The sequence below is a fragment of the Dermacentor albipictus genome, chromosome 1 (assembly GCF_038994185.2).
Source record: "Dermacentor albipictus isolate Rhodes 1998 colony chromosome 1, USDA_Dalb.pri_finalv2, whole genome shotgun sequence".
NCBI classification, from domain to species: domain Eukaryota; kingdom Metazoa; phylum Arthropoda; class Arachnida; order Ixodida; family Ixodidae; genus Dermacentor; species Dermacentor albipictus.
In genome coordinates, this window is record NC_091821.1 from 347,153,415 (window position 1) to 347,166,088 (window position 12,674).

Here is a 12,674-nt window from a genome sequence, read left to right on the forward strand (position 1 = left end):
TCATTCCGCGAAGGGAGGCAATAGAAATAGAGAAATTTTGCCCCGATCGGGATCGATTCAGATCAAAAGTGCCTGCGTGACACTGGTATAACAGAAATAGTTTTTCTTCCTTTATGTGCATGTGTTTGCTGCTGGCATGCACAAGACGGTTTACTACTGGGATTTCAAGAAATTTTTTTCTGCTGTCATAACTCTATGTTAGTGCATATTGGGAGGAGCAGATTACGCAAACTTGACAAAACTGCTTCTTCGCATTTTATACATAATTCAGCCCGCCACGGAGGTGACCGTGGAATCTGTGGGCACCACCGCAGGAACCAGTGGCCTTTCACGTGAAGGTAAGCTTTTGCTCTTCCCTGTTGCCTTCCTGTTTGTGGAATCTGTTTCGTATATAAGGAACGCAAACTATTTCTACTCTAACCGTTGAGTGAATGTACCCTCTATAACCAATATAGGAGCACTGCAGCAGCCAGGAGTGGGCCCTGTTGAGCCACTGCCCAGAAGCCCTCCAGCCACTGCACAGCCTGCAGCTGGCCCTGGCGGAGTGAGAACCAGTAAGTGAAAAGGAAATATCCTGCAATGTCACAGCTTGAATGCACTGGACGTAATGTAGTTGTGTGTTTAGTTCATTAAAAAGTGGTACTTTTTCCAGGCTACCAACCCCGGGTGCAGCGCCGGTCGCGAGGCCCTCGTCGGGCGTCCCACCGGGACGCCTTGGTCGAACGGCTCGCAGATGACTACGCCAGGACCGTCGCACAGAACGACGAGACAAACGAAGTGCGTGTGCCCTTGCCTGCTTTATATGGTGGAGCGTAATAGAATGACAGTAGACAGGTGTAACATTTTTTTAGCAATTTGATGAGCTGCACAGGTCACTAACTCACATACATGGCTAACAGGTGTTTCAATAGCTGAACTGAAAAAAAAAAAAGACTAAGGGAGACGGACGAGAACATCATCATACATTACGTACATGGTCATAAACACGGTCACTTGCAATCATTAACACAATGTAACAGCTTCAAACACAGTAATCACTGCCATTAGCATTTCTGCAACAGGCAATAACTGGGTGGACTAGACAACAGGGACACTTGCAATCAATCACACAATAACAGCTTCACACATTCCTATTTCCACTGAAGCTCTTTCTTTTGAGCAGTTTCATAGACATGGCAAGTTGCCTGTAATTAAATCACTCGTTTTAGAACACTGCCTCATATGACTTACTCGTTTCAAGCCTTGGCCGCCCACCTTCAAGTATTACCTAATGAATTTTTCCGCATATGCTGTAATTGCACCACACACATCAGATTGCGCATGCTGATTGTGATAGTTCTCCCCCATCACACAAAAATATTCATGTCTGAAACATTTTTCCCAAGGCAGTGGCGTAAATTGAGTGACATATGTAAAACGCCTAAAATGCTCTGGGCCCTTCATCTTCATAATTATTTGCAAAGGCGGCAGCTAACTCACAGTTCAAATTTAGCTTGCACATCGCCGTAAATTTCCTTTATTTTGACGCACTTAGAAACACTATAGCTTGCATGGTTCATTGAGGACGATGGAGAACACAAACCTCAATAAACTATTGAAACATAAAAAAGGAGAACACTGTTAATTAATGAGTTGCAATGGTTGTTATTAAGGCAGTAAGAGGAAAACTTTGCCACACAATACACTCAGGACTGTGGCTATTTCCACAAAGTTTGAAGTTGCTAACTTGTTCTGGAAAGCTGGAAAACATCACATATAATGGCAGTGCGACAGCTTGCAATGCTTGAATAACAATTTATATATAGGGTCCAATACATGCTTTTGCAACAAAATGCAACATAGGGCCTAGCATTCTTTGCTACAGTGATACATGTCAAGGTCGCTTGCTCATTTGCAATCCCAAACTTATTGCTATGCCATCTGTTAACTTTCCGGCGGCTCGACAGCATAAAAGTACATATGGTATTGATATTTCTTTGCACAACTACATGAAAACCAACAACAAAAAACAGATACAATGGTGCAGACAGACAACAACATAGAAAGTGTTTGTCCTTGTCCCCATAACTAATGAACATATGGTAATCTGAATGAGCATACATGCAGTTGAGCGCTTTTATACCTAAAGTGCTTGGGACCACCGAAATCATCCGTTTTACAGCTCACGTTGTAAACATTGTGCACAACACGCCTCACTAGGAACCGACCGAGCATAATTACTCTTTCGTTATGCAGGTCACTTTGCTGTAGAGGTGCTTGACCGATTGTGCGGGAATGGATGCTGATGTAATGATTTATTTCTAGCTCCTGCGTGGTATCCGCCAGGGCGTAGACCGGCTGGCTGCAGCTACTGAGCGGGTCGTGGCTGCTGTGGAGCGGCAGGCCGACCAAGTAGCGGAGGCACTGCGGCCAGTGGGGCAGCTCTTGGGCCAGCTGATGCAGGAGGCAGTGGCTGCAAGGAGGGAATAGGCGATTTGAAGTTTTACTATTTATTACTTGTATTTTTTGTATTATTCATTATTATTCGTTCATTTAACTTTCATCTTGTTTTGCACATTTGAAGTTTTATTATTTATTACTTGTATTTTTTTGTATTATTCATTATTATTCGCTCATTATTATTCGTTCATTATAACTTTGATCTTGTTTTGCACATTTGAAGTTTTATTATTTATTACTTGTATTTTTTTGTATTATTCATTATTATTCGCTCATTATTATTCGTTCATTATAACTTTGATCTTGTTTTGTACATTTGAAGTTTTATTATTTATTACTTGTATTTTTTGTATTATTCATTCATTATAACTTTGATCTTGTTTTGTACATTTGAAGTTTTATTATTTATTACTTGTATTTTTTGTATTATTCATTATTATTCGCTCATTATTATTCGTTCATTATAACTTTGATCTTGTTTTGTACATTTGAAGTTTTATTATTTATTACTTGTATTTTTTGTATTATTCATTCGTTATAACTTTGATCTTGTTTTGCACATTTGAAGTTTTATTATTTATTACTTGTATTTTTCGTATTATTCATTATTATTCGTTCATTATAACTTTGATCTTGTTTTGTACATTTAAATATTTTTTTAGTGATCTCTAAACTTTGAGATGTTACTCGAAGGTAGCAGAAATTAAATAGTTACCTTATTTCCGTTATGTGCACAAGAAATTGCATACTATTTTTGTAACTTTATTGTTAGTATTTTTTAGCAAGTATCATTAATATGTTTAGGGTGTTTCAGTCATATGAGTTAGGTGGCAGTCATGCTAGCGTTGCTCTTTCTGTACTCTGTGTTGTTGCACTGAGGTCCAATTTTTTTTCTTGCAAGGTTCCATATCCAGTGTCTACCTGAAATCACTAGATGGCTGCTTTAGAATTGTGTTACACATTACATATAGTGAAGCTAACTCTTGATTTGGCGCCTGACGGGGATTCTCCAGCTAACAGCTGATGCCTTGTACGCGGAGAAAAACAGTATTAGTCATATTGTTTTCAACTAGGTCATGTTATTCCTGCCATTTATATCGAAGTACGGAATGCGTCAGGCTTGCATGATGCTTTTTATTTGTATGCTTACCACTTTTATAATGAGAGGGTAATAAGTGTTACATGAAGCACTTCTGGCTCCTGCTGTGATATTTTTTTGCTACTACTTCCATGTAACTTTATATGTGCTAAGCTACAGCTATGGAGTGCATTACTGTACCTGATACTGAAGAGCAGTTCAAGGTGCTGTGATATGTGACATACACACGTCCTGCAGGCTTCCTGCTACAGCAGCACGTTAGTCCAGCTCATTCTGACATATTTCGTCACTGTTACTACTTCAGATATGTTGTATTATATGGGGTGTATCTGAATGCAGAACATGTAGCGGCTGACATTTATCTGTATTTTTTTGTGACACGAGGATGTTTACAAAGTTGAAACCATGGAGTACATTAAAGTAATACCATTTCCTTGAGCTACACCATGTCTTGGCTTTACTCCATGCTGGCTGAATATACTACATGAACAATGTGCCCGTTGCAGTGTGAAATGTAATGTTCTTGTGACGTTTCAATCTAGCTACCCAGCTGGCTACAGGGGTGGACAAAAATGTCGAAATGGCACGACATGTCTTCGTGCAAAACCTACCTCTGTCTGTTTTGTTTTCAAAATTCCCTATTATAACAGTGTCATTTCGTATTTTGTGTTTCTTGTTATTTAAGAATAAAATTACAAAAGAAAAAAAGAACCCGGAAAAGAGATGCAGCAGCACACCCGCTCAGGTGCTTGTGCTGTTTTTTGTATTCTCCTTGAATTTGCGTTCCCATCGGGAACTAAGTTGCCCAGCAACACTTTTTTAACGTCTCTTCCACTGTTTCTAAACCTTTCGTTACTGTGACACACCCTGTGAAAATCCGCAATGGAGATTTCAGTATTAATCAAAACAAATATTTTTGAAAATGCCTTGCATCCTTTTTATCAAGGGCGACCATTTCAATTTTTCAATGGCATTATGAGGTTTGCCTTTTCACGCCGATGTTGGAGAACTCACCTGGCTTTACGGTTGAGCCGCGCGACGAGGCTGCTGTTGCTGCCTCAGCCGACGATGCAGCACACGCAGGTGAGTGGTACGCCAGCTAGGGGCCGCAGAGAACAGGTTGACAACCTGGCTCCTCATCTGCTTCGCCCTCATCAGCAGCTCTCTGGGCGTTTCTTGCCGGCAGGTGTGGTGCCCTTGAGACACAGGCAAGCCCTGTTGCAGCGGTGGCTGGTTGTCATCAGCCTCCTCATCACTGTCCTGCAGCTCCGGCTCCCCTGCCTTCAAAGCAATGTTGTGGAGAGCGGCGCAGGCTGCCACGATTGTGGCTGCATCCTTGGGCTCATAAAGGAGTGTCCGGTACCTTTGAAGGCACCGGAACCTTGCCTTCAAGACGCCAATAGCCCTCTCCACAACGTTCCTCATGGAGGCATGGGCCTGGTTGTAGCGCCCCTCCGGAGTGTCAATGCCTGGATGGCCTGGCACAGGAGTCAGCAGCCATGGCTCAAGAGGGTAGCCCGAGTCTCCTGCATGTTGGAAACATAACTGTGTAATATACTTCACTGATTGCAACATGTCTGCAGCACTCACCAAGCACCCATTCTCCACGTCGCAGGTTACGTGTGAGGCGGCCTAACAGTGGTGAGTGCCTCCACACGTAGGAGTCATGGCACGATCCGGGGAAACGGGGATCGATGTCCACGATGCGCATGTGGGCATCACACACCTGGAGGGCACAACAAACGGGCGGAAAATGGTTCAGAATAAGCAATTTGAGCTGGAATATTCTCATATTTCACGTCATGCTGACAGATAAATAGTCTGAATGTCTGAAATCTTTTTGCAACAACATGATTTCATAATTCTTTCCCAGACACAGCTGCATTCTTTCTCACATTAGTAAAAAGCAATCTCCGAAATAGTCTTCTTTAATTATTGCAAGAAATGTGCAAAAAGCTACATTCACGAGACATTTGTGAATTAACGCTCATCATAGCCGCCTTGGTTGTTCAATGCGTACTCTTATACCCGTACCGCAAGGGCACTATCGATCAATTTGATTCGGTTCGAAATTATCAACCGCGATTACCTGCCTCCCGCAGCTTAAGCAAATGAGTCAATCTGGACCGAGAAATTAAATTCCGAACGGGCTCGATCACGATCGATATTGCTTTACGTGGTACCCGTATTGTACACACTACGACGGCATTACATAAAACCGATAACCTAATAAAAGATGACAGCGTGCAAAAAAAAAGTCAGATCGTGAGTACTTACGATCATGGTATTCAAGGCGTAGAAGCCCTTTCTTGACATGAAGCCCGCGGTCTCGCCCGGGCTGAGTCCTTCGGGCTGTTTGATCGCTATGAGCGTCCCGTCGACGCAGCCCACTACACCGGGAATGCGGCCCCGAACCGCAAAGGCCGCCTTTGCAGTAGCCTTGCCGGCCGTTGACAACGGGAAGCTTACCCAGCCCTGTTGCCGGCCCACCACGGTTATTGCTTCCGCAACTGCGTGAATGCTTTCGCTCACGGAAGCTTGCCCCATCGATACGAATTCTTCGCTGCCGATGGATCTTTGGTAGCTCCCCGTCGCGAAGAAACGGAGAGCACAAAGCACCCTCTCTTGCGTCGTGATGCCACCGGTCCGAAGGCCACCGATGGCGTCTTCCAGTTGCTCGCAGAGCCAGCGCACAGTGCGCTTCGAGAGCCTGAAGTGGTCGCGGAACTCTTCCTCGGTAAGCTCGTCAAATGCGTCCCGAAAGATGCGTTGCCGAGGCTGCCCGAGCGACTCCAAAAGCGCGATAATAGGAGCGGCCATCGCGACTCGTGAGCACCAAACAAACCGCCGAACAATGAACGCGATTCTCTGAGCACAACGTGAAACGGCGAGCATTCTCGACAAATGCACTCGGATCAATCAAAATTAAAACAGCACCATTTATATTTATCACAGCGCAGGCGCAGCATTTAATTTCACTGTGATCACAGTTGTTTTCAATAATTAACATCGCTAACGTTCGGCGATGGCGGATCGCGTTTTAATCTCGAGAAACTCGACCCCCGCCAGGGCCAGCCATGTTCGGGGAGCGACGACATTGCAGACGACAGGCGCATCGTCTGCTACTAGCGCTGCTATGGCAACGGCCATTCATTCTTCGAAGCGAATGCCCTTGTCGACCGTTCCACGAAAGCGGCCGTTTCCCCTCGCTTTTGGAATGATTGACAGGAGTGTGACGTAAACGCATTTTGTGGTCCCGCCCCAGCGCAATGGCCGCCGTGACGAAACGCGCGGGCGCCAACGAATCACGAGAGGGCAAGCGAGAGAACGGAAAAGCGAGCTGTTTGCGATCGCACCCCTGAGTTCATCTCCACCCTCTCTCTTTATGTCTTAAGTTGGTATGTGGTGATAACATTATTATACCTGCGCTTCCAATAACGTTCGGTAACATATATGTTCTTAATTATACAGCAACGCGTTTATGTTTGTTTTTTATTGCTCTCCCACGCATGCATGAGTGAAAAATAGAGACAAATTGTGAACCAAATGAAAGCTTCCGCCTTTCTAACTTGCATGGACGTGGTGAAAAATGGGGTCAGAAAGGGGAGTATAGAGAGAGAGAGATAAAAAATAAATAAAGAAGAAGGGCTATGTTCCTATTGTAAGCGTTCACATAGGCCGGTAGATCACAAGGAAGGAAGGAAAAAGTGGAGAAGGAAAGGCAGGGAGGCTAACCAGTTTAGCATAACCGGTTTGCTACCCTACACATGAGAGCGGGAGGGGGAGATGAAAGATGAGGAGGAGAGAGAGAGAGAGCACATAACAGCACACACATCGTCAGTTACAGTGCATCACTCTTGCGCGGTACGTGATATCACTGCCACAGCCGCTTGTCCAAGTCCGTCTCTTCCAAAAACCGAAGTAGTTCCTTCGTCGCCTTCAGCGGTAGATCACAAAAGGCACAGTAATGCTTATAGGTCTCACAACGAGAAGTTTGCGGCAAGATGACAGCGCTGTGCCTTCTCCTAGCGGAGAGTCGAGTCAACATCCATCAGCGTGCGAGAAAAAAAAAAACCGGCCCCCGCCGAGCGCACAGTCAGGTCGGGCTTTAAGACGGATTGCCAAAGTTTGCGGTTTTCCTGAATTCTATATAATATTTGCGGTAGCGTCGTTGCTTTGACTTGTACCTCAGTCGTGAGAGTTTGTTCGTGATGGCGAGAATATTGCTGCAGCTCTACATCGACGTGTTTTGAGTGACGCTTTGAGCGCCGACACATTTGCGCGTGCGACTCGCATTGTGCCTTCTCCTGTTTCCATGACAGCGCGCGCCGGGCGGTTTGGACAAGCGTCTTGATCGGTAACATTTTTGTAGTAGCAAATTGCAAGCAGTTGGGCGCTTTAGCACAGGCGTATGATTAGGTAGCCCATTCGTCGTAAGCATGCTGACCGCACCTTGACTCCGCGAGTTTTCTTGCGCATCACATCACGCCACTTGCTGCGCCTGCACAAAGCTGCCGTTTCTGCCGGCACTCAGCAGTGCATGGCGACCAGTTGAGGCTATATACAAGCCCTAGCGTCCCCTTTAATAATGGACACCAGTTACATCCGAGAGTTCCTTTTACTGAATGCGAGACACGGATAAAAAATTTGGCACGTTACGAACAAGACCAAGTGACGTTACGAACAAGACCAAGTGCGCACTCTCGTGTCCTCTCTCTCACTTTTTTCTTTTTTGTACTACTGCTCGGAAATATGTAGAATTTCTCGAGCGACTGTCTGCCCTTCTTGTTTCGAGGCTGTTGCGGCATTGAACGGCAGGCTTGTGCGAACGGATGCACGGGAGACACAACATCGCAGCCCGTACTAACACGGGGACGCGACCGCGCGCGCTGGCGACTTACTTTCTCGTTCGCTCCCGAGCGCGGCGCTGCTCAGCAGCGTTCGTAGTGCCGCGAAGCTCAGGTTGGCGACAAACAGTTTTCGTTTAAACCTCCTCGGTTGGGAAGTCTATACGTCCTACTGCTATACTATGATGAACCTCGTTTATGTTGTGGAATTCTTTCTTCATACAGACGCAGGTTTAACTGGTTTAGCACAAAAGAGAGCTAGTGAGCCATCTGTGCACATAGTACTACGGGCACTGACGCCGAATACGAAGTAGGGGCTTTCTGGTCACGCCAGGGGTCACAGGGCGCCGTGCTGGCCGGTCATTCCTTAGCGGAACGCGTAGGCGTTTTGTGTGGACTGTGGTTGAGATGCGTTAGAACACTACGTGCGGCTTGCAGGAGGATTGCAGATGTTGTTAAGTGCCTAGTCTCGGTCACAGTTTGAAGAACTTCCATGGCAATGCTACGTTTCAAGGTGGTCCCGAATATGTGCTCCAGTGAGTACGTTTGTCGTCAAGCCTGACTTCAGCTTGTTCGAGCCATCCTCGGTTACCTTAAACACTAAACTCTTGCCGTGAGATTCCAGTAAAAATTTGACTTGGGCGAGTTAGTCCATGGCTATTCAAAGGGCGCAGCGCGACTGGTACGGAGACAGAGAAATAGAAAGCGCATCACAAGCGACACCAGCACTGGAGATTCTAGGAGAGAAAAATGCCGACTTTGACAAGAAGCCGAATTAATTATGTACAGCTGTATAACCTAGACTGTAAGATGCATACCTTACTTCAGTCATGCAGTCACAAGTGATGTACAGATATGTGGGGAGCCTGCGTCGGACATCGGTAGTGTCTACGTTCTCCCAATAAACGTGACGAATCCTGTGCGCCTTAATAAGGTAGTTTTTAGGGACTTCAAAATCGCTGTATTCATGTTACAAGACTTAGATGCTGGCTTGGAACGAGGTTCAGCAACAGAACAGCATAACACTGGAGGGAACGCAGCCAGACAGCCAACGTGTGCCAAATACTGTCCAGTGTGCTCAACAATATTGTTTTAATTTTGAGTCTAATAATATTCCTATCTAACTGCCTCCCAATGTGTCCACCAAAATTCATGTTCCTGCACTCATTCTGCGGAAAGTGGAGTGATTTTTTCTACGAACCTTGACAACTTACAAACAGGTTTAACAATTCGTTCTGTAATCTGTTCGAGGTAAGCAGTCACTATCAAGAAACACTCAATGCAGAAAGTTTCACTGAGAGACAAGGCCGCATTCTGATAACTCTATCGGCATGCGGAACGAAGCACATCCGCTCCAACCTCTCCGGATAGCGACGGCTTTGTGTGCTCGCGTGTGCAACGAAAATTTCAGACGCCACAAACTTAGGTGAAAAAGAATAGATATACACACGTTCCTTTTGCAACCTTCTCCCCGGAGAGCGCAGGTACTTACGAAGCTCTCTTCTATTCATTTTCTGGGGGCATATCGTAAGCGCCAAACATCTGCCGTGCATGCTTCTATGTGTCAAGTGAGCCGTCTTTCTAGTATTTTTTTTTCCTTTTGCTTCCACGTGTTCTTGTCGTCATCTTCAATCGGCTTCCTTTACTCGAAATATTGTTGCCTCTCCCCGTCCTTGTTTTCCTCTTGTTTTATTCTGTTTTCATGTATCACCAACATCGGTCGTTGCTCGACGTTTTTTTTTTTACCCTATACTTCGTGCTTTCAGTTCTGGTACTTTTTTTTCTTTGACCCAGCCTTGTGGTTGAAGCGCTTACTGGATTGATGACTATGGCTGCTGCATAGGCGGCTGACTGCTGCCGAGCAGCTGGCTTCCTGCGACCTCCACCTCTTGTTCTTTTTAGCCGCTCGCACCTTCCAGGCTCCTTAGGCAACCGCCCAGCCCCGGGGACACTAAAGTGAGCTGTAACCTTTAGCGGAGGAGGAAGAGAATGACGAGGAAGTGGAAGGGAGAAGAGCGCCTTTCCCTCCGGCTTCTTTTACGACGCTGCGACGACAAGGAGTAGCAACCACCGCTGCCACAAGCAAGAGGTGAGGACGTCGCCCAGCGCTAAGCTTTCTCCTGACTTCACCGCAAACTGTGCAGTGCGGCCAAAGCTACTGGTGGCGTAAGCCGATCGAGAAAGCCAAATTCGCCGTCCCAATATTTCCCCGCTTGTTCCGACACACCAACTTATGTCAGCAAAAGTACCATTGGAAGCTTCTTTGAAATTTATTCGTAATGCCTGAAGAATTTGAGAAGATAATGTCTTCGTTCCCATGGCAATCTGCAGCAGTGGCGTAGCCAGGGGGTTGCACACTAACTACGCAGAACTCACCCCCCCCCCCCCCATCCCAAAGGTTCTGTCTTAGTATGCTGCATAGACAGCCACGTCTCCCCCTTCACCCCTTCTGAAATAAATCTGGCTAGGCAACTGAGTTGTAGACTATAGGCAGTGCACAATCAATGTCTGTAGTTACGACTTATGGCTTCTGATCATCTGAGGTATATGCGTGGTCGAAAAATATAGACAAATAAAAAAATTACCAAGAGAAAGATGGGTACGTAAGCACGCTGACTAAGTCACCCCCAAAGAGTACAGGGAAATTGCAATCACTAGAGGCGTTGTTGCCAAGCCACCAGCGAATCGCATATTATTTTTAGCTTCAGGAGTTTTCCCAATTTCGTGAAATGCTGGCTGACCTGCAGTGAAGATGGGCTATAGTGGGTGCATTTTTGCAAATATATGACGAGGTCCGTTAGGCACCTTCTTAACTACAATGATTTCCTCAAGGTTCTTTCTATTTCGTTACTTTGCCTGTGAATAAATGGCAATGACGTCACATATCGCAAGCATTGGTGGTTCACATACTTAATTAGTACGTAAATCGTTCAGAACCGACCTACAAACTCACAGCTCCGTACGAGGTAATGAGCTATATCGCGGTCTTTGGCGAGTATATGAACTGAAATGCGTTGTTACAAATTTATAAATGCGTTATATACTCCAGAAACTCTACTGACATCCTACAACAATTAAAAATCATTTTTGTTTGTAAAGGGCTAGTTAATCAAGTTTCAAGTCAACATAGCTTCTTGCGAGTTACTACCGTCCATTATTAGCGGGCTAATCGACAGTGACATTGCTGGCGATTGCGATTGGCCAGCAACCTCAAACCTTCATGAGATGAGCGTGATTTCAAGAATTAGGCTGCTGATTCACCGACATCAGCTGTGGTTTTGGTCGCATTGCACGGATTTAGTTCTTAGAGCCTAGGTGTGATCTTTCAAGCTGGTGGGCCGGAAAGGCGTGAAAAATAGAATAAAGCGACATCGAATGAAACCAGAAATAAGGAGAAGAACAAGAAATGAAACACTGTAGCTGCTACTTCACGACAGCGGCGACAACGTCTCTTAAGTGGAAGGTTGACAGCCGCCGCTGATACGAAGCATGTCCTCAGGCTGATCACTGGGAGTGAAAAAGAAAACCGTGCGCGGATTACAAAAAAGAAAAAAAAGGAGAAAAAAAGGGGAAAAGAAAGAAAAACTAATGAAAAATAAAAAGCAAGAAAAACAGAAAAATAAATAAATAAATAAATAAATAAATAAATAAAGAAAGAAAGAAAGAAAGAAGAAAAGAGAGAAAGAAAGCAGTGAATGCGAACAAAGATGTTTTCTTTAAGAAATAATAACGACAACCGAGGTCAACAACATGGGCAAACAATGCGACGAACGATGATTTCCTTCAAAATATTCGCCGTTTGTGGTGCAATGTTTTGATTCGCGGGTAGAAACAACTTAATTTTGACACTCGAATAAGCATTGGTAAGTGGGCTTCTAGAACAGTAAACTATTTCATTGCTAAGAGCTCCACGTACTTCCGGCTTGAATGTATAAGCTTGTCTGAGAAACAATAAACTGAAGGTGCTTGAACTTGAACAAGTGTTATTTTTCATTTATATTTAGGACACGTTGTTAACTTATAATTTATCCCTGGCGTCCATCGCAAATATTTTAGCGGCTGAGGCTGTTTTATTAAATACGTCGGTGGCCGCACTTCAATTACGGTGAAACGGAGGAAAGCACTTGTGCTTAAATTTCGAGGCATGTTCATAAACCCCAGTTAAGCAGTTTTCTTCGTGTATTTATTCCACTAAATGCTACCATAGGCGCTTATGTTCAACTTCCACCCTTTTGAGTTAGTTGCAGCTTAAACTATTTTTGATATGCAATTTTAACTGAAATGTGTCT

General features: G+C 44.8%; 1 protein-coding gene and 2 long non-coding RNA genes across 3 annotated transcripts in view; 1 reads left to right on the plus strand and 2 right to left on the minus strand.

Annotated features, from left to right (window-relative positions):
- The window catches only part of LOC135920347 (uncharacterized), a 304,841-nt gene that overhangs the window by 108,338 nt on the left and 183,829 nt on the right, over window positions 1–12,674 (minus strand). The gene's annotated exons all lie outside the window — the stretch shown is intronic.
- On the plus strand, window positions 270–2,441 carry LOC135895735 (uncharacterized). The gene is made up of 4 exons (XR_010562529.2): window positions 270–338; window positions 456–554; window positions 653–777; window positions 2,305–2,441. It is a non-coding gene; the product is annotated as an uncharacterized lncRNA (long non-coding RNA).
- Window positions 1,578–6,404, minus strand: LOC135898150 (putative nuclease HARBI1). Its single transcript, XM_065426973.2, has 4 exons — window positions 5,816–6,404; window positions 5,129–5,264; window positions 4,553–5,064; window positions 1,578–2,452 (listed from the first exon to the last, which is right to left on the minus strand). Exons 1-3 carry the CDS (start codon window positions 6,356–6,358, stop codon window positions 4,559–4,561), a joined length of 1,185 nt encoding a protein of 394 aa, XP_065283045.1. The 5' UTR covers window positions 6,359–6,404; the 3' UTR covers window positions 1,578–2,452; window positions 4,553–4,558.

Excerpts from the sequence above, each read along its gene's own strand:
- LOC135898150 (XM_065426973.2), bottom strand. The coding sequence starts at position 6,358 with ATGGCCGCTCCTATTATCGCGCTTTTGGAGTCGCTCGGGCAGCCTCGG. Across the intron at positions 5,265-5,815 it reads ACGCCTTGAATACCATGATC|GTGTGTGATGCCCACATGCG; the intron begins GTAAGTACTCAC and ends TGTGCCCTCCAG. Across the intron at positions 5,065-5,128 it reads ACGTGGAGAATGGGTGCTTG|GAGACTCGGGCTACCCTCTT; the intron begins GTGAGTGCTGCA and ends TCCAACATGCAG.